Source organism: Sceloporus occidentalis, unplaced genomic scaffold (assembly GCF_023333645.1).
Source record: "Sceloporus occidentalis isolate IW3139 unplaced genomic scaffold, rSceOcc1.0.p SCAF_11, whole genome shotgun sequence".
Lineage (NCBI taxonomy): Eukaryota > Metazoa > Chordata > Lepidosauria > Squamata > Phrynosomatidae > Sceloporus > Sceloporus occidentalis.
In genome coordinates this window covers 6517312-6539565 of record NW_028316991.1, presented here as the reverse complement: position 1 = coordinate 6539565, position 22254 = coordinate 6517312, and the positions used below count along the sequence as shown (strand labels likewise).

Sequence of the window (22254 nt, the reverse complement as noted above, 5' to 3'; positions counted from 1 at the left end):
TGTAGGCCTACCACTTCATTAGTAGTAGGGATGCACCGAAACGAATTCTGGACTGAAACCGAAAATGCAGCATTTACCTGGCCGAAACCGAATATGACCCCCCCACACACCATAAAAAAAAATCTAACACTTGTATTTAAAGTAAGTAACACACCAAAATAGGACAAAACATTTAAATAACAATATTAATATATATATATATATATGATTGTTAACAGCAATCACATTCCTATCATGCCCAGGCATACCCAGATTCCAGGATGTACTCGCAGACTTGGCATGATAGGAGTATGATTGCCCTATCTACCCCTTCTCACTCCCTTTTGTCCTACCTACCCCTTCTCACTCCCTTCTCCCTATCTACCCCATATCCCCCCGTCTCACTCCCTTCTCCCTATCTACCCCCTCCTAACTATCTACCCTCTCCCCCTTTGAAGTTCACTTACCTTTCAGGAGTCCTGCGGTGGGGGTGCAAGGCCTCTGTCTCCCAGCTCTGCCACTGTATGGAACAGTATAGAGTGATGGGAGTTATGATGTACTAAAGCAGGGGTCCTCAAACTTTTTAAACAGGGGGCCAGTTCACGGTCCCTCAGACCGTTGGAGGGCCGGACTATAGTTAAAAAAACAAACTATGAACAAATACCTATGCACACTGCATATATCTTATTTTGAAGTGAAGAAACAAAACGGCAATAAATACAATATTTAAAATGAAGAACAAGTAAACTTAAATCAACAAACTTACCAGTATTTCAATGGGAAGTATGGGCCTGCTTTTGGCTAATGAGATGGTCAATGTCCGGTTCCATATTTGTCACTGCTAGTCGTAACAAGTGATGCAAGTGTTCATCCGTTAGTCTAGATCTGGTTGGAGATTTCAGATGTTTCATTCTGGAAAAAGTCTGTTCACAGATATAAGTGCTGCCAAAGATGGTTGCCATTTTGAGTGCATGGTTCCTGAGATGAGGATATGTCTCAGAGGGGAGAGATGCATAGAAACTATAAAGGCTGCTTGACTTGAATGCGTCTTTCAGAGAGTCACAATTCTGCAGTTCAGCCAGTTCCATTTGGTAAATTGTATCCACATTTTCAATGTCAATAGAAAATGGGTTACGGAAAAGCTGTATGTCCTGTTCATGGAGATGAAGCTCTTTAAATCTAAATTGGAACTCCTTTTGCAATTTTTCCAGTGAATCCACACATGTTTTGTTTGGGAATGCAACCAATGGTTTTTCCGCTAACAGATTTTGAGTTGTGGGTAGATGGCAGAAGTTTTCCTCCTTCACTTGTTTGATGAGGAGGCCTAATTTTACTTCAAATGCTTTGACATGTGATTGCATATCACAGATGAGCTTCCCTTTTCCTTGAAGTTGCACATTGAAACTGTTGAGTAGCTCTGTTACATCTGTTAGAAAGGCAAGGTGCCATTTCCATTCTGCATCATTAAGCTCTGGTACTTCTTTGTTTTTTGAAAGCAGAAAAGCTGTAATCTGTGGAAGTAAGTCATAGAAACGTTTCAAAACTCTCCCTCGACTCAGCCAACGGACTTCTGTGTGGTACAGAACATCTCCATAGTCAGCATTTAGCTCAGACAGAAATTCCTGAAATTGTCTGTGGTTTAGTGCCATGAGCTCTAATGAAGTTAACACAAGATACCACAATTGTCATAACAGAGTCCAACTTGAGTGATTTACTACACAGCGCTTATTGGTGGATGAGGCAGTGTATGGCTGTTGGATGAGAATAATTATGTTTGTCCATCTCTTGGTTAATGCGAGCAATTACTCCTTTCTTAGACCCCACCATGCTAGGAGCACCATCAGTTGTCACACTGGCTAGTTTAGCCCAGTCCAGCTCCAAACCATTCACAGTTTGGCAAACCTTTTCATAGATATCCTCTCCTGTAGTTGTTCCTTTGATGCTTTGCAGTGCAGCAAGCTCTTCTGTGACTTCGAAATTGTCATTCGTCCCACAAATAAAAATTAAAAGTTGTGCAGAATCACGAACATCATTGCTTTCGTCAAGTGCCAAGGAAAAATAGGAAAGTTTTTTTGTCAGGTTTTGCAAATGCTGATACAGATTGTCTCCCATTTCTTCAATCCTCCGTGTAATTGTAGGTCCTGAAAGACTCACTGTACTAAATAAATCGGCCTTCTCTGGACACATCTCTTTGGCAACAGAAAGAAGGTATTCTTTAACAAATTCTCCCTCCACGAATGGTCTGCCAGTGCACGCTATTAGCTTGGCAACTTGAAAACTTGCTCTCAGTGATGAAATATTTAGCTGCTTCTGCTTCACAAAAGTATTTTGCTGAGCTGTCAATGTATTTTTCAGTTTTAATATTTTATCTTTTCTCACTTCTCCGACCAAACAATCATATTTATCTTTATGTTGAGTTTCATAGTGTCGATGCAAATTGTATTCTTTGAACACAGACACTATATTCTGGCATATCAGACACACAGCTCTTTCCTTGTACTGTATGAAAAAGTCCACTGTTCTTTGAATATCCTACACTCCGAGTCAATTTTTCTCTTTCTTGACATAATTGTTTCCTAGGGATTCCAAATTGCTATTAGTAAAATACCAATAAATATATACATCGCTACAAAAACAATATGCCAGCAACATTCCCCCACATTAGGTGCAGTATAGTTCCCCCACATTAGTTTGTAGTTCCCCTACATTAGGTTGTAGTTCCCCCCCACATTAGGTGCAGTATAGTCCCCCACATTAGGCTGGCAGTATGTTCCCCCACATTAGGAGCAATATAGTCCCCCACATTAGGCTGGCAGTATAGTTCCCCCACATTAGGTGCAATATAGTCCCCCGAATTAGGCTGGCAGTATAGTTCCCCCACATTAGGTGCAATATAGTCCCCCACATTAGGCTGGCAGTATGTTCCCCCACATTACGTTGGAAGTATAGTTCCCCCCACATTAGGCTGGCAGTATAGTCCCCCACATTACGTTGGAAGTATAGTTCCCCCACATTAGGCTGGCAGTATAGTCCCCCACATTACGTTGGCAGTATAGTTCCCCCCACATTAGGCTGGCAGTATAGTCCCCCACATTAGGTGCAGTATAGCTCCCCACATTAGGTGCAGTATAGTTCCCCACATTAGGTTGGCAGTATAGCTCCCCCCACAGGCTGGCAGTATAGTCCCCCACATTACGTTGGCAGTATAGTTCCCCCCACATTAGGCTGGCAGTATGTTCCCCCACAGGCATACAGCCTCCAGCCATACAGTATGGCTGGAGGCTGTATGCCTGTGTACTGCCCCATTTCAGTGTTCCGACCACCGCTCCGGCCATAGCAGGACCGGAGGATCGGTGGTCAGAACACCGAAGGGACGCGCCGCTGGTAAACACTTACCTCCAGCGCGCGTCCTTGCTTCTTCTCTTCTTCTCCGCTTCTCCGCGCTCGGTTGCCATGGGTGCACGCATGGGACGTCAGTGACGTCGCTGCGTGCGCCTGCTCCCGGCGGTCCCCGCGTTTTTAAAGTAAACGCGTGCCGCAGGGACTTCACAGAGGCATCCTTGTGTTCCGAAAGCATCTTTCGGAACACATGGATGTCCTGAGGCAAAAACACCCGGCGGGCTGGGTAAATGCACCGTAGTTTGAGGACCCCAGTACTAAAGCATAATTATATAATGAAAAATACATTGGAAATGGTACAGCATAACACCCCTGACTCTCACACACTTACCAATCCACACATATACCAATCCACACACATACCAATCCACACACATACCAATCCACACACATACCAATCCACACATACACCAATCCAGACATATACCAATCCAGACATATACCAATCCAGACATACTAATCCACACATACCAATACACACATACCAATCCACACATATACTAATCCACACATACCAATCCACACATACACCAATCCACACATATACCAATCCACACATATACCAATCCACACATACCAATCCACACACATACCATTCCACTCATATACCAATCCACTCATATACCAATCCACTTATATACCAATCCACACATATACCAATCCACACATATACCAATCCACACACTAATCCACACATACCAATCCACACATATACCAATCCACTCTCACTCACTGAATGCTTTCCTACCTTTCCTCTTTTCTCCTTACAGCTTCTTTTCCTCCTCTTCGCTCCTCTTCTTCAGTTCTTCTGTCTTCTTCCGGTTCAGTGGGCGCGGCTTCAGTGTTGTGCGCCGGGATCTGACAACAAATCCCGGCGCACAGCAGCTGTTGCCGCGTGGATCGCAAGGGAGCGATATCGGAGGTCTTTAACAGACCTCCGGCTCCCTTGAGTGATTTTAAGCCAGGTTCAAGGGTTGAAGACCTGTTAAAGACCTCCGATACCGCTCCCTTGCGAGCCTGGTCCTCCAGCGGCGGACATTACTGTCCGTCTCTGGAGGGGTGCCGGGTGCCGGCAAATTGGCCCCCCCTGATGAGCGGCACTGAGTGCGGACCGCCCCCCCGCCCCCCGCTAGGTACGCTACTGCGTTAACCTCCTGCGTTCCTGCCTCCTCAGGTAGGACCAAAATTGATCACTAAAGGATGGTTCACCCTCATCTGCTCTGATCCACCCCTCCAGCTCACCTCTGATTTGACGACTTCACTGCAATCTATCCATCCAGTTCCATAATGAATAATAAAATCTTTAAAATCTTGATTTAATTCACTTTTATTTTTACTTATTATCTGCATTTATTGTTCTAAGACAGCTGTGTCTCCTCCTCTGTTACTCTGTTATCTAATCAATCTATCTATGTATCGATCTATGTATCGATCTATGTATCTATCTATCTATCTATCTAGTTGGCTTAGAAGATATATAGAATTCTCTCTGTCAGCCTTCCAACTTAATGTAAAATCAAAGGGAGCCTTGTTTCATGGTGAAGTAAAGTTCCCTGTGAAAGGACAAGAGGTGTAAGAGGAGAATCAAGTAGTACAAGCTCCTACAAGAGTTTGTGACCTAAGGCTTTTGAATGTGAAACTCATACATTTTGTTAGACCTAAGCTGTTAAATTTAAAAGTTACGTTCTGTTGTCTCAACTTGATCATCAGGTAATAATCTCTACGAAGAAGCTTTTAGCATTGCCAGAGAGACCACTAGGAAGAACAACTTCTTAGTAGGTGAAAGATGACATATTATGTAACAAATTTAAGAATAAAGGTAAGGAGACACTCAGTGATAGAATTAAGCATTTAGGAGGCTAATTGTGAGGCCAGGAACAACAAAAATCCAAAACTAACGTACACCACGACTCCCACCACATGTAAAATCGTATAGTACGATGATTACATGGCTATTTTCTTTATTATATCTTCTGCAGTCAGAACTGAAACTGACACTGATGGCAGTTCCATGTTTATACTAACATGCTAATATATATATAGCGTGTATTGGCATGTAAAATATTAATTTTAATAAATGTGAGATATCTAGAGTATTTTATTTCCTATATTTTTAAGATTATGTGAGCTCCTGAGTTAGGCAGCTGTTGTGTTCCCTGTTGTAGAATATCAATGGGAATCTTAGATTATGTGCTTTTCTAACAATGAGATTATTATTTTTTTCTCTGGTGAAGGCTAAACCTTCACAATTTATTACATTGTTGATGTATATTTTATAGGTGTTGGTTTATTATGCTTAGCACTATTATCCAAACTAATCCATGTGACTTTTCTCTGAACCTTATAAATGTTAACCACTTGTAATAAGAAATATAGTGGGTTTCCGAGCTTTGTACTTGTGTGATTATGCTTTTATTATTGTGCTAATTATATTAGTGGGAATTCAGACATATGTCTCACAGACTGACTGTGAGGGTTAGATCCCAGTGAGAGAGGTATTTGGCTTATTAATATAAATATCTCTACATATCACATTGGCTAATGATCATACCAGGGGTTCCAGGAGACCAGAAAAAGTTAATGTTTTTAAAATACAATCTAATTATATAGAGAAATAATATTACCTCTGAGAACTGCTTCTTTTATGAACATAGATAATGAGCATCACATTATATTCTCCAAATATACCCTGGTTGAAGGTCTCTTAGGAGATAATTAGTATTAGTTTTGCAATTGGTATAAGGTATATGGATGCCATTAATTTATTTGTTTTGTTTTTTTTGGCAAATGTTGTCTATTTAACTCTTTAACTTGTACGTTCTGTATTTCCTATCATTAACAAGATATCAAGGGATTTAAAAGTGTTGGAATGAACATGATATTGTTGATCTGATCTGAATTTTTCTGTTTTAGCCCCATCGCGACCAGACAGTTCTCTTGCATACAGAGAAAAGAAAGTTGTTTTCCTCAATACTTGAAGAAATAACATATTAACTGAGACTTTTTAAGAAGTGCTTTCAATGCAGCTATGGCAACATAGACTTTTATCTATCACATACTGAAACAAAATGATATAAAACCATTTTTTGTCAATACTAACTTACATTATTGTATACAGTACTGTATTTTATGCTCAAGGAGAAAAATCTTGTTTTCCATGGACTTCACCTTTAAGTAGCATTCACTTTCAACATTGGCCACAGATCTTGATGGATGATTTGAAAATAAACATACAAACTAGCAGGTGAAAGATCTATTTTCATTTTGGGAAGTGGTATAACATCAAAGTGAAGGAAAGTTTTTTTTCCAGGCGAGTATTAAATGAGAAAGCCAACCAACCAAAAGTGATTTGTGAAAACCTAAAGTGACAAAGGAAAGATTCCTAAAAATCTCAAATTAAAAAGAGAAATGGATTGGGGGGGGAAGGAGGATGGTCATAGACTGTGATTAGTAATTGAGAGCAAAAAGAGAAATCTAAGGAGAATACAAATCAGGAAAAAATTATATTTCTGTTACCAATATTTCATTTTCAATCATATTTTAATGGTTATTTCCAAAGAACGTACTGTGATAAAAAGACCCTTAAATTGTAAGGGATTTCCTGGGATCATTACTGAACCACAGTCTTCTATAGACCAAGGCCCAGATTTTTAATTGTTTTATTAACACAAAACAGCAGCCAAATTAATAATACATTGACCACTAATTAAAATCAAGTCACGTACCTATCGTTTGATGTCTTTCCGAATGTCTGCCCATATTTGATATCATATTATGAACATTCTTTCTAATATATACATTCTACCGACTTTTGTACTTTATTGCTGTATTAATAAGATATAGCATCCAAACTCCACTGTTTGTTTTGCGTTTACCTATATGATCCGCTGACGGTGATGGATCTCTTCTTCAGTAGATCTACATGCTGTGATGAGGCACAGATATTTAAATGGGTCCAAATGGAACCAAAGGCCATCAGCATTATAACAGAATAAGAAACATAAAGCTCTGTGTCAGTCCTTGGCCTTCAGACTTTACTTTTGACTATCATAGTAATATTGTTTTGTTTACTTGGATATGTCTTCTGAGTGCTTTCAAGAAGCTTTACAACTTGTTTGAAATAAAATACCAGCCTACGTGCCATCCTGTTTTGAGTCTTCAAATCCACTTAGCAATCAATTTTATATATTTAAAAATTAGAGATTGTTGCTCCATGGGTCATCTACTTTAAGAGCTCACAAAATGCCAACATTCCTTTTTTATAAATAACAATAATAAAAAATCCTGGATGCATTTGTAGGAAAGAAAATGTTCTGGTTGATGTGGAATCAGAAAAGTGAGGTAAGCAGCATGAATACAGAACATGCTGTGTGCTTGGGTCATTATGTGAAAAGATTAGCAACCTGGGATAGAAAAAAACATACAGATTTAAAAATAATAGTAAAAATCCCATGAAAACAGACTCATATTCTGAGAAGCAAAATACTGTCATTAAAAAAAGTAACTGTGACATTGATAATATTTACACAACAAGACAATCATTGCTCAACAGTGCAAACCTCATTAACATATAAGAGAATTTTGGAACCTAGTGACAGTAGACTATGACTGAGATAAAATGATATCTAATCCTTTGAGGTATTGGGTACGTACAAAAACAAGCAAAAATGTTTACATGCTTTTCAAATATGGTGTGTGCTTTCTAAAACTCTAAATCCAAATATTTTGCAATTGATTATGTTGAGATGAACAAATATCCACCTTTTCAGGAGACACTCATGGAGGCTTCTGTTTTTTTTTTTTTAGATGGGGGGACCTCTGAGGTCCCGAAAGCTCATGCAACTTTACATCTTTTTCTATGTTGGTCCTTCTACTAAAGGCTCCATTTATCTGGGTCTAATCCAGCAATTTTTCTTATCTGGAAAAAACATGTAACCAGAAATATCCACTGAAGCTCTGTGAAGCTCAGTAGAAAGTGTATTTCAAGTAGAATCCAGACGTAAAATTCTTGCTCATGATGCCTAGCAGGATACCAGTTGCACCTCAATGATAATGTCAATGAAGGCTGAAATATATGCAGGGGAATGCTTTTTGCCTCATGCAGTAGAAAGTTTCTATAATGGTGCATGTTGGCAAAAACATATACCTGCATTCATAATTATTATCAGAATCATTTTCTATGATGTCCCCTGATTTGGTTCCAGGCACCTTTGCACCAAAGTAATTCATAGGCTTCCTTTTTAATCTTTTCTATGCTATTTCCATTCATGGGATTCTACATCAATATTTGTTCCTCTGACCTGTACCGGATGTACATTAAGCAACCAAGGATCTATATACAGAAACGTAGAATATCTGACACTATGACAATATTTTTGTGGTACCACCCTGTAACTATAGGTATTGTGTGCTATGTGCGCATCACTGGTATACATAAGTATTAAATTAGATAAAATAAAAAAAAATGAAAGCATACACTTGAAGATAAATGAACATACCCAGAAAATTTATGGATTATGGAGTGTCATGGATCAACTCCGCTACCAGAAAGCAGTGAGGGTGAGAAAATGCCTCTCTTGGTGGAGACGTGCACCTCATCACCTTTGTGCAGGCTACAATAATGCTACATGACCCCATACACACATATAAGGAATGTTAGTATACTGTATTGGCTCGGATATAGGCCGCCCTCGTATATAGGCCGCACCCTAAAAGTTTGGTGCTTTTTTAAAGAAAACGTTTTTTTCTTTAAAAAAGCACCAAAAAAACATGCTGCCACTCTGTCCTCTCCCCCCCCGAGATATGCTGCCACTCTGTCTCTCCCCCCCCGAGATATGCTGCCACTGTCCTCCCCCCCGAGATATGCTGCCACTCTGTCCTACCCCCCCCGAGATATGCTGCCACTCTGTCCCCCCCCCGAGATACGCTGCCACTCTGTCCTCTCCCCCCCCCGGAGATATGCTGCCACTCTGTCCCCCCCCCCGACTTACCAGAGCAGACTCCCGGGTGTCTTGCGGGGCTGAAGGGGGACATCTATGCAAATCGCGTATACAACTCCCGGTGCCGGCACTCAGCGGAAGTGCCGGCACTGGAAGTTTTATACGCGTATTGCGTAGATGTCTTCCGCCGGCCCCGCAAGACACTCGGGAGTCTGCTCTGGTAAGTCCGGGGGGGGGGGCGTTCACCGGCGATGCGCTTAGACAACCTCTCGTGCCGGTACTTTCCTCGTGGAAAGTGCCGGCAGGGGAGGCTGTCTGAGCGTATCAGAGAGTAGGATACAGGTCCCCTGCACCGCTGCGGGGGATCTGTATCCTAACCCCACTGCCTGCCCGGCGCCCGGGACTGCATGTCCCGGGCGTCGGGCGCTAGACCCCGAATATAGGCCCCACCCCCACTTTAAAGACTTAAAGTGGGGGAAAAAAGTGCGGCCTATATTCGGGCCAATACGGTATCTAAGAACCTTAGGTACACGAATAACATGGAGGCCTGGGTGTGCACCTGCCTCGGAATACACTTATCAGTCGGGCACCTTTCTACTTTAGGCATCCTACCCCTGGCATTAAGATCTACCCTGCCTCTGACAGCTCTTCAAAAAATACTGATGGAAATAATGTATGGTAGAGAATGCAAGCGAAGGATTGAGTGACTTTAATTAACTTGTGTGACTTATTTGTAAAAATCTGCACTCCGATTTATAGAAAAGCATGATTTTACCTTTATACTAGAATATTTTCCATTCATTTTCCATGTTTTTCAGTCCCCTGGATTCAATTCCTTGCAGGCGGAGTAATGTATTGGTGCAAATACTTGTCTTGCTTAGACCTCCATGTCTCATAAGCACCGGCTCACCCCTGGAAACGCAAGCTTAATGGGAGTGTTTTCCTGTCAGCCAATAGCGCTGCAGCATTTTAACAAGGAAAGGGCAATAGGGGGAAAAAACAGATGAATAATGCATACTGATGTACTTGGAAAGTAATATACATTCTTCCTTGCCAGGGCTCTATAGGGCATTGGAGTGTCCCTTTAATTTGGTGAGGCTTTTTTTGGGGCGGGGGGCTGGAAACATTTAGTCTTGGGGCAGTTACTGGTGGTTGTATGTGGAATTGTGTGTTTTTATTGGTTTTTATTACCAAAAGTTTAAAATAAATTTTTTTTCGTGTTTCTCTTTCTTTCATATATTCACATCCTTGAGAGCGCAGCCACTTGTGAACTACTCTACCTGTCCAAGCCAAGAAGAGGAAACCTTGGCAAGTGGTTCTGCTGCTAAATCTACAATAATTTTGTTTTATTTATTTTTTTAAATAGCTTTTTACCCCTTTTGAATTTATACAATGAATCAAACAATGGCACACAATATTTAAATCAGAGCAGCACAGGGGTCTATTGCCTGCCCATCCTCCGTTCCAACCCTTTAAATGTTAAGTATAGAAATAATTACTATTTTACCTTTTGGGACATATTTATATCGGTGTGCTATATATATAAAATAGTTAACTGTAATATAAAAAAAAATATTTTTGCTATATGCATAGCAATGTCATATTGCTCTTGCAATTAGATTAAAACTTGAATTTGCATAGAAGGTTTTCAAAACTGATCTGAAAGTTAACACAGGAATATTTGTCCTTGTGACTAGCCTCCTGCAGAAATATATCTTTGATTTATCTGTTCATCACATAGTTGAAATTTTTCTGAGATGTGGTAAACTGCAATTTAAAACCATGTCCACCTATTCGATGTCTTGCTGATCTCTGTGCTCAGATCTCATGTTAAAAGCCAGCAGAGAGAGAAATTGCTTTAAAGATAATGACACCTTTGGAATGTTAATAACAAAAAAAACTTTCAAAAGGTAAAATTATTTCTTAACCGAACTAGTAAAGAATCAGATTTACGTAGTCCATTTATTTTTGCACCTTTGTGCCAGAGAATCACTAGGTTTAAATTACAGCAGGTTCATCCTTTTCTTTTCAATCCCTTAATCCTTAAGGAGCATAGGTTTTAGTTCAACACAACTTCACACAGAACACAAGAAAAGACTCTCTGAGCCTACCTCAAATATGGCAGCTTTTTCCAGTTGTAATCTTTTACTTGCATCCCTTAGTTAAAAAAAGACTTTAAGGGGAAACCACTGTCAATTAACGCATTTCTTTTCCACTGAGGATAAAATGAATTTTCTACAGCCCACTGACATTTCCAACTACAGATATTTTGGTTAAATCTTTTTCTTGGTATCCCAATATATCGAGGGATGTCTGTGCAAGACCCTTCTTCGGCCCTAACTGTCCATTGATGGTTTCTATAACGCTAATAAGAGTCCCTAAAAAGATCTGGAATTAATTACATATAGATGGGTTGACTATATGTGTTGTGGAAGCTTTTAGGAATCGAGTTGATTGGTTTTGGCAACAGAAGGGTATTTATGGTCAATGTTATTGGCACCCTTTGATGTGCAATATGTCCTGGAATAAAATGTGTAGTGAGACGGCTCTGGTCTATATACACTGATACATTTGATATAGAAGAGCACAGGATAAAACAATAATAATAAAAAAGGGGGAGGAAAATGTTTGTGATGACACGATTACTGGTCTTATGAAGAATTCAAATCAGTTTGAAAAGAAGAATCGTAATGTCATTGCCAAAAATGGCCTCTGTCTCTGTGTTAAATTGTCAGTGCTTACCTAACTTTAACCACTCGATGATGGCTCTGATGCTTAAAATGGTGAAAAGAGGGCAATCTGAGTGCACGAGGAACACAGTTATCTCTAAACATGAAAATTCTGAAGCATACAAGGCCGTCTTCAAAGACCTTGGCATCCATGTTTCAATGTCATGAACCTCCCAGGATGCGGTGGCAAGAGAAAAGTTTCCAAGATTGGTGCAAACTGTGGAAAAAACACAAAATAAAACACCCAAACAGCATAGGTATTTACCTGCCTAATACAGTAGGGGTAGGAAGAAAGGGATTTAGGCTGCAGACAGGTCCTCTTCAGGGTTAGAACAATCTCTTCTGCTCTGACTTCTGATATGAGTTCATGGCTTTTGTCTTCTTTGTAGAAGCATAAGAAAAAGCTTGCTATCCTTCTGAGTGTGGCACAAACCACCATGGTTTGCCGCAGCAAACTACTATGCTTAGTTAGACAGGAAACAGGTTCATTAATAAACTGACATATACATATTTATTTAATGTATTCCTTGTTATTGTTATCAAAATAAAGAGGTACATTTCCTTTCACAATGGTAGGAAGCATCATTTTTACTTGTAGAAATATTCAGTTCACATACTAGTGTGGCTGGTCCACTCCTAACAGTGGCACTTTGCCCTCTTGCGTGCTAAATCCTAACTCTCTCTAGACTGTAAGCTTGTTTGAGCAGGGCCCTCCTTACCTCTTGTTTCCGTAAGTCAAATTGTTACGTTATAAATTACTTGTTATGTCCCGTTTACCCATTGTACAATGCTGTGGAATTGGAGGGCACTATATAAAAACAACAATATAGCAATAAATAATAATAATTAATCCTCCTTCATTGTAATTGCTCTACAGTTGGAGCGCTATGAAAATAATGTAATAACAACACTAAAATCTTTACCCTATAAAGTGTAAAGACCACACACTATTTCTACGATTTTGATAGCTAAGAAAGTCATGGGCAATTTTGAATGGTATGAATAGGCTAAAGGAAAAAGAGATACATGCCTGAACTTAGCATCTTCCAAGGGACTTGGAACTTATTCCACAGTTATCACATTGTGAGTGAACACAGGTCAGTTCTAGTTCTATTGGGTACCAACTGTTGTATGCAAATCCTAGTTTCTTTAAAGGCTTTTCTGGGGTCTCTCAATTTATTACACACTGGGATACAGACCCAAACAATGTAATATCTTCCCAAATTCAGCACTGGTTTGATTAATTAAAAATATCAAGAAAGACTTAGAGATCTAAATATGTATAGCTTGGAGGACAGAAGAGAGAGAGAGATGGGCATACCTGAGAACTTCTGAGCTCCAGCTACCCGGAGCCTTCCCTTGCGGGATGCAGCCAGGACTGCCCACTGATGTCAGCAGGTGGTCCTGTGACATCATGGTCCTGCTGATGTTGGGGCATTCGCAATGATGTTGGGGGTTTTCTCGATGGTGTCGGGGGCATTCTCGATAACGTTGGGGCATTCCTGCTGATGTCAGTGGGTGTTCCAGCTGACATTGCAGGAAAAAAAACCCTTTTAAGGGCGAAATGGGCAGGGAGCGGGGCATGTGAAGACCCTGCTCCCCTGACATGGAAGGTTCCCAGGTATGGACATTGGAGTTAAGAAAAACATTTAAAGATATAAAAGGAGTTAACAAAGAACAGAAGACACGTTTATTTCAATGAAGGATAGATGTTAGAACAAGATAAGAATTAAAACTACAAGTGAAAGTCTTAGATGTAATGTGAAGAAATTTTACTTTACTGAGAGTGCATTAGATTAGAACATCAGATAAAGTATAGTAGAACAGCCACCTAGCAGAAGTGGTAGATGTTTAAACAGTAAGGGAACTTAAACATGCAATGGATTGCCATATGAGCCTTTATAGTAGGAAAACTGGGAAGACTTGATGGGCTGAATTGTTCCTATGTACCATCAAATTTTTTTTAAAAACACTGTCTAAAGTCCCATAGGAAATTTGTACAGGGTATTCACCAGTAACATTGTTTTACACTGGGATTTAGGCTCCAGAAATGTGACTAATGGCATTGTTACTTTATTGGTGCCACTGAATAAATACATCTGTATTGAGTGGCTGTGCTAATTAAGTTCATTCAAACCATTGAAATGAGGGCGTATTAATGAGCTATGACTGATTGCAAAACTTGTGATGAGGGAAAATTAACAAATTGTGTGTTGATTAATGACATTGATTCTTTTTGCAACATTTTTAACAGTTTGTCAATTTCACATTCAATATTATGTGAAATGAACGCAGTTTAAGTGAGATGTCTGGATTATGCAGTTAACGTTCTTTTTATTGATTAATGGAAACAAAAGATGTATGGTAATAAAAGAACCCCATAAAAATGAATGCTGAAAATGTATAAATAGGTAGAAATAATTAATGATCATTAGCACTTCTCAGCTCATGTCTGGCTTTTATTATAGTTTTAGAATTTTACCTCATACTTTTATTAGAGGGATAAGCAAATGGTCCCTCTATGTTCAGTGAGGTATGTGTACACTATTGCTTTTGACCGACCAAAACTATCCAGTGGTTTTCTTTCTATATAAAAACAGGAATAGCTTATGGGGAATGTGGTCTTTTTGTCTTTTGGTGGAAAGCAGTATTCAAGCAATAATAGCCAAATCATCAACCTCCGGTTGGAGAGAAAAAAAAACTAAAATAAGGAACAGTGTAATCCACAGAGGTGGGCCTGGGGGGCTATAGAATTGGGCAGATCCACTAGCAGAGGGGTAAAGTTTGGGGGGTTAAGTAACATTCGAGCTGTGCTGAATATAAGCTATGCAAAGGGTTAATCCATGGGTACTTGTGCAACCCTTACTTTATGTGATAGTGTGTGTGTGTTAAAAGTACAGGGGGGACTATTGCGATTTGGGACCTGCTAGCCGAAGAATGGACTTCAGGTCAAGTAACATAACGTTAAGTCTAGCTGTGTTGAACACAGTCTCTGCACTAGATGAGTGAGTCTGAGTCAGTGTGTTAGACTGAGTGTATGTAAATGTGTGTTTATTAGTACATGTGTGTGTTTTAGTCTGTGGTTATATTAAAGTTTTAGCTATCGGGAGGGGGGCATTTAGTTTAAATTAAATTGCAGCAATTAAGCTACAAAATACCTCTGGGTCATCCAGGGTTAACACCTTCCCATATTATTTTCTAGTGTTTTCCAGGCTTCTAAATTCCTATTTTGTCCAGAACACATCTGTATTGTAATCTTTAATGTTATTTTTAGGAAATGGCTCTGAAGAAATTCTGATTTCCAAGTTCTTACTTTTGCTTGTAACATCTATCTTGTTCTGCTATAATAAAAGCACCCACCTAGTACTCCAATTTACCTAGGATCTTGATACATGTGCTGCCTTGCACTGCACCCAAAATAACTTAGAAGTAAAAACTTGCCTTTCCATGTTCTCCTATTTCACTCTGAAGACATGCATCTAATCCAACTTAATGAGCAGTAAAGTGTAGGTGCCTGATACATGCTTTTGGTGGCTGCATGTGCATGCTCACTTCAGTGCACATAGGAACTTATATCACTTGGCATAACTCTTCCCCAAGGCAGAAGTAGAAAATGTCTAAACTTAAATAAATAAATATAAAGTTGTTGGATTTTTTTGGGTAAAATACAATGGAATCTTTTATTATTATGATTTATTTTGGTTGGAAACTAAGTAGTTAACTGGAGTCAGGGCCGGCCTTAGGGGTGTGCGACCTGTGTGGCCGCACAGGGCGCCATGGCAACAGGGGCGCCTGCCCGGGACTTAAATTAAAACATCATTTTTTTTTGTTTTGTTTTTAACTTTATTTAACATCCTCAATGTTAAATAAAGTTTTTTTAACCTTATTTAATATGGAGGATGTTAAATAAAGTTAGAGCAAAAAAACACAACAAAACGATGTTTTAATTTAGGTCCCGGGCAGGGGCGCCGAGCGGTCGCTCGTGAAGTTTTCAGCAACCGCTCGCTGCCCCTCACTCTCCATGACTCCGTCGTGGTGCTGGCATTTCACGCTCAGCTGTGAAGCGCGCACCGCGGCAGAACAGGAAGTCGGACGCCTCCCGCTCCCACCGCAGGACTCAACAAGGTAAGTAAGGATAATGAGAAGGGGCAGAGGGGGGAAGTTTTAGCTATCGGGAGGGGGCATTTAGTTTAAATTAAATTGCAGCAATCACCTTCAGTGAGAAGGGGCAGAGGGAGGGAAGGCAGAAAGAAGGGGCAGAGGGGGGAAGGCAGTGAGAATGGGCAGAGGTGGTAGATAGTGAGAAGGGGCAGAGGGGGGAAGGCAGTGAGAAGGGGCAGAGGTGGAAGATAGTGAGAAGGGGCAGAGGGGGGAAAGGCAGTGAGAAGGGACAGAGGGGGGGGAAAGGCAGAGAGAAGGGGCAGAGGTGGTAGATAGTGAGAAGGGGCAGAGGGGGGAATGCAGTGAGAAGGGGCAGAGGTGGTAGTTAGTGATAAAGGGGGAGAGGGGATAGATAGCGACAAGATTTTTTTCCTTTCGTTTTTTGGGATGGGGGGGCGCCAGAGGGGTAGTCCGCACAGGGCGCCAGAACACCTAAGGCCGGCTCTGACTGGAGTTTTGGTTGCCTCTCGTATTCACTTTTATTATTATTACTTATTGTTTTATATAGCGCCATCATATTTCACAGCAGCATATAATGAGTAAATTATGCACATGTCTAGTGTATAACGTACAAATGTGACTTGCAGAAACAAGAGGTAAGCAGGGCCCACAATGAACACAACATAAATCTAAAAGCTAAAAAAATCAACATTTTTGAAAATGATACATAAACTCATTTTTGAACATTCACATAACAGAAATGCCTTTCCAGATATGCTATTGTGGCCATCAACCACAATAGTATTGTATGGATAGCTCACAGTTATTCTGGAAAATAGAATATTCTGGAGGATGAGCCACGGTAGACAACATGGAATTTTGATAACAAGTCAAAGTTCACCAGATTATTTTGTAGAAACAACTGAGTTGATTTTGATTTCTCATTTATGGTTTCTAAATAACCAGGCACGAATAGTAATCACCATTATCTTTACGTTCTGCATTTTGTTCTTACCCTGATAAGGGCAGATTGTTACATTTTGACATCCGTTCCACTGAATATTTCATGAAATTCTTTTCAGTTTAGTAATATGTTCCTGGATATCAGTTGTTTGTCCATGACTTAATGTAATCATGGACCCATTTACAAGGGTCCTTTCACAACAACTATAGAAGATGTATGCTATATGCTATTATAGGCCATTGTGATTGATATTGAGTGTCATTTTTTTAGAGACTGTCTACAGGAGCTTCTAGAATTTTCACCATAAAGCTCATCCATACATTTAAGTGTTGATTATTGCAACTAGTTATGTTACATAACATTGCGTTATATTTTATTTATCGAGGGGAAAGTGAAAACAATGACATTCAAATTTAAAAAATTGACAATCTATAATAGTAACACAAATTAGGGTATACTGGTACAAAAATCATCCCTACTTTTGTGAGTTGACAAGCCATTAGGAAGTTGAAGAAGAATGAGACAAAAGGCAAGCAACTTAGGAAGTCGTTAACATGGCCATCTCAATGGTGGGGACAACTGGTGTCTTTCAAAATGCAAGTTGCGGTAATGTTGTCATGGTAAAGATGTAACAAAACATGCTGTTCCTTCTTTGTTTTTCAGTGTCCATTTTGTATTGTAAAGGTGAAATTGGGTGTCTGGCAAAACTGTAAAAAACACAACAGAATTATCAAACACTTTATAATATTCAGCCATCTATTTCTCCTGATTGTTTATAACAGGATTTTTTCTCTGGTCTTCAGAAGAATGCCCTTTCTCCATCTCTGTCATATCCCATGCAGATACTTAGATTATTACAGGGGAGCCATAAAAAATGATGACATGACTCAACCTAACTCACATACATTGCCACATTACACAGAACTTACACTCTTCCTCAGAACTCCATATTTATGGACGCCTAATGCGACAATTAAACTACACCAGCTCACCTTTTGTCGACTATTTATTAACAACTTACCTCCACTGAGGTATACTGCCGTATTTTTTTTATCAAACTATGGGAGAGAGACTTAAATGTTTCGTTTACCACTGAACAATGGTGTAAAATGTTATTGTTAACCCAAGAATGCTCTATTTCTTGCTCAATTCAAGAATCTTCCTACAAGTTACCTTGTTGCTGGTACATGGTAAAAGTGGATATTCATAGATTCTCTCCCACGGTTTTGGAAGGATGCGGAAGGTGCCAGTTAACATACGTGTATGGATAAGCCTGGAGCCCAGAAGTTCCCAGGTATGTATATAACACATATGGAAATTTGATATAGGTGGAATCATGCTTTGGGTGGTGCTCCCTGGTGTAGTTACTGCATTCAATCCCAAGATATGAGGAGGGATTGGCTTTCATCCATTTTAAAGGGGATTCTCATACAGTTAAAAAATAAAGATAGCACACAAACAAGGGAAAATAAAATCAATAAATGTTTTAATTCTTCAAATAAAGTATAAAATATCCTCTTACATAAAAGATTCTGTCCATAAGCGTCCCTTTTAGCGACTCAGGATCCCTCCCAGCAGTGTCCTCTGTTGCAAAGTCTCTCACAAAGGCGAAGGAACGCTGTTCAGGATGCACATGCTCACCATGCATTTCGCTGTAGACAGCTTCTTCAAGGTGCATTCGGTAGGTAGTAACCTCCTCATGCATAAAAACTTTTTGAAGTTTTTAAAATGGCAGCTATCATGCCAGCTATACCTATTAACTATTTCCGTTTTGAAATAAGTAGTGGTCTGAACTTTAGAATGATCAATATACATGCACATGTCTAAAAAATCTACTTTGTCAATACTGTAATTGGTAGTGAGATTAATGCCCAAATGATTATTATTGAGGAATCCGAGAAATTTCTCTAGTTCAGTCAGGCTCCATTTTGGAGCGACCCTAAGCTCACACCCTACTGGGAAAAATTATCAAGATGATACAGAATATCTCTGACCCTGACTACTCTTTAACTCGATCTAGCGGTTTGAAATATAAAAAGTCTCTTATGGTGCTTCTATTGAGTGCTTCAAAATCTTTGATTCCCATATTCTGGAGGCAGTCCTCCCCACTATCTTTTCTGGATTGAGTACATAGAGTGGAGTTTGTAAAACTCATGGAAGATTTAGTGCACACGTCTAGAGGTTAAGCCTGTAAACACGGCTGTAAATGGTTTGTCTGTGATCAATTTATGGAATCGGACCTACCGTATTTGCTCGATTATAAGACGAGGTTTTTTTCAGAGCAACTGCTCTGAAAAATACCCCTCGTCTTATAATCAAGGTCGTCATCTAAACAGACCTCAAAAAAATGTCCGCTGGGGCCAGGCTGCTTACCAGTGCTTTGGTCGCGAGCAGCGTCTCTTCTAGCAGCAGGAGAACAGGAAAGTAGCAGAGTGTCACATAATTCTGCCTCCCCCCTCCTTCCTCTGGGAGCGGGGCCAGAGAAGTTGCTCGCACAGCCGGGCCCCTGCAGAAGTCTTCGAGTGAGAGATCTGCAGTTCAGGTAAGGGGGTGGGGGAGGGTTTTTGTGATTAATGTGTGAAGTATGTGTGATTAATGGAATTAATGAGTATTTAAATGTTTGTGAATGAGTGTGTGTGTGATAGCATGGATGTGTAAGGGGGGGTGGTGGTGGTAGCATGGCATAGGGAGGCTGTACTCACACTCCTATCATCCCCAGGTTCCAGCATGTACTGGCTGCCTTGGCTTGATAGGACTGTGATTGCTGTTAGCAGTTATATATATATATATATATATATATATATATATATATATATATATACCTCCAGAAATGCCTTTTAATCCCCTATATGCCACTCTGCCCCATGATATTCCTTTTAACCCGCTATATGGCACTCTGGCATATAGGGGGTTAAAAGGCATATCATGGGGCAGATTGGCATATAGGAGGGTATAAGACATTTCTGGAGGCAGAGTGGCATATAGAGGGTTAAAAGGCACATCATGGGGCAGAGTGGCAAATAGGGGGTATAAGGCATTTCTAGGGGCAGAGTGGCAACCCTGGGGGCAGATGTGCATAACTGGGGGGGGGGGCAGGTTGGCAAATAAAATGAAATAATAATATATATATTTTTCTCAATCATAGCTTTTATTAAATATGAAAAAATTGTTTACATGAATTAACATTTACTGGTAAAACTTTTTTTCCTATAGGGTAGTCTTTTCAGGCTTTTTGTTTTTTTCCTAAATTAATATTTAGATTTTGGGGGGTCGTCTTATAATCAGGGTCGTCTTATAATCGAGCAAATACGGTATATACCAAACTATTGACCACATAGATGTTTTAATGCAGCTGATTTTAAATATTTATTATTTGAGACAAACACATTGTAGTCTGTATTATATATATTTATATTATATGTGATTTTGTCAATACATTACTCTAGTCCTTATTTTTATGTACTTGGACAACAAACAAATTGTACCGCTTACTTTCTTTGTATGACAAAATCTTTAAAAAAAACCATAATAAAACTGCTAATATACAGTACTAATACAGTATAAAGTTATAGTAGTTTAGGTTGAGAAAAGACTTACGTCCATCATGCTCAACCGTTTTACTATTCCTTGTTAACCGCTGTTGATCGAAAAGAAGGCAAAAAAACCCCTATGTCAGCAATTTCGAATTGTGCTTTCAATGGGGAAAAATATATATTTCATATTGTATATTATATATTATATTATATGTTACACAAAAAGCAGGATTTATGTGCATCACTTGAACTTCATTCTGGAGCTGGAGGCAATCATTATTATTTGGAGATTTACTTAATATTTATTATTTATATTGTTATAGAGGTAAGTCAGCAATACAGGTAGGTCCAGTAAAACGCTATAGATTGATTCCCTATATTATTGTTCAAAATCTCCTATTTATGTAGGTTTACGTAACTAACTAAATACTATTAACAACAAAAATGGGCAGTATATGAAAGCATTCAGGAAAAAAAGTTGCTTCATAGAATTTCATTACCTAGTAAGTTTAGAAGATTTTCTCAAGCAATATGTGTATAGCATGACAGATGCAAACGTATATGTATATTTCTTTAACTGAAAGTAATCACATATATTTTCACTGAAATTTACACTAAGAAATTAGGTGAAAAAAGCAGATCATACAAAAATAAACACTAAGGGAATATGTTCTGCCGGTAGAAAAATAAATCAGCAATTTCAAAAGTTGTATGAAAATTTCTGCAGTTCTTTATAATTATTCACAGTATATAAATAAATCTTAAAAACTCCTGCAAGCAATAATACAATATTCTGCAAAATGTTCAAATCAGCAGAAATTCTGATGATGTGGATAAAGTTATCGTTTCCCTGAACAATTTGCAGCAAGCAGGTAAATGATAACTTGTACGAAATAATCCGAGCATTAGTGCTTCATATGGAAAATATGAGGCTTTTTTCGTAGATGACAATAAATATACTTTAAACTTTAACATTATACCCGTTCTATTCTGGGCAACTTTACTATATAATAATTGTGAAAACAAATGAATAATCAGTAAAGCTGCATAATGACAATATGATTTATATAACAGTAATAAATAGTACTACTTAGACTAAAATTATATAATATTATATAAGAAAAACATGCAGGGCTAGAGCATTATGAGTATTTTTTCCTTTCTTTCAAGTGCTTCCTTACAAACATAGGAGAGAACCCAGCAGTGGTGTTCCTTACCAGCTTGCAAGACTAGGTCTCCTGTATGGTTGGTCCAGCTATAACGCCAAAAGGCCAGGTATAAGCCTATGTTTGAAATATGAAGATACAAGATATAGTTGACCACATATAAGTGCCACAGGGCAATATAATAATATAATAATAATAATAATAATGATAATCAGAATATCCTTGTAACTAGATGAATAGTGACTTGTGCAAACAAAACTAGAGTTTGTATCACTCTAATTAGCACAGGTGAGAAAAAAAAAATCTTTGAACAAAAAAATGACACAATAATGGTATCTGAAATCCTAATCTCTGTGTTTGTGTTTTGACATTTACATTATATATACATGCTTGAGCTTGCTCTTTGTAAGGTTCAATGATTATGCTCAGACACAGACTTTGCTC

The 22254-nt window shown here is 39.1% G+C and overlaps 2 protein-coding genes across 2 annotated transcripts; both read right to left on the bottom strand.

Annotated features, from left to right (window-relative positions):
* Positions 1-752: 752 nt before the first annotated feature.
* Positions 753-1628, bottom strand: LOC149305488 (general transcription factor II-I repeat domain-containing protein 2-like). The gene has a single exon (XM_089477534.1). The coding sequence runs from the start codon at positions 1626-1628 to the stop codon at positions 753-755; it is 876 nt and encodes a 291-aa protein (XP_089333660.1).
* A 76-nt stretch (positions 1629-1704) lies between these two features.
* LOC149305487 (general transcription factor II-I repeat domain-containing protein 2-like) lies at positions 1705-18789 on the bottom strand. The gene is made up of 2 exons (XM_089477533.1): positions 18634-18789; positions 1705-2478 (listed from the first exon to the last, which is right to left on the bottom strand). The coding sequence occupies exons 1-2, from the start codon at positions 18787-18789 to the stop codon at positions 1705-1707; spliced, it is 930 nt and encodes a 309-aa protein (XP_089333659.1).
* Positions 18790-22254: the final 3465 nt, after the last annotated feature.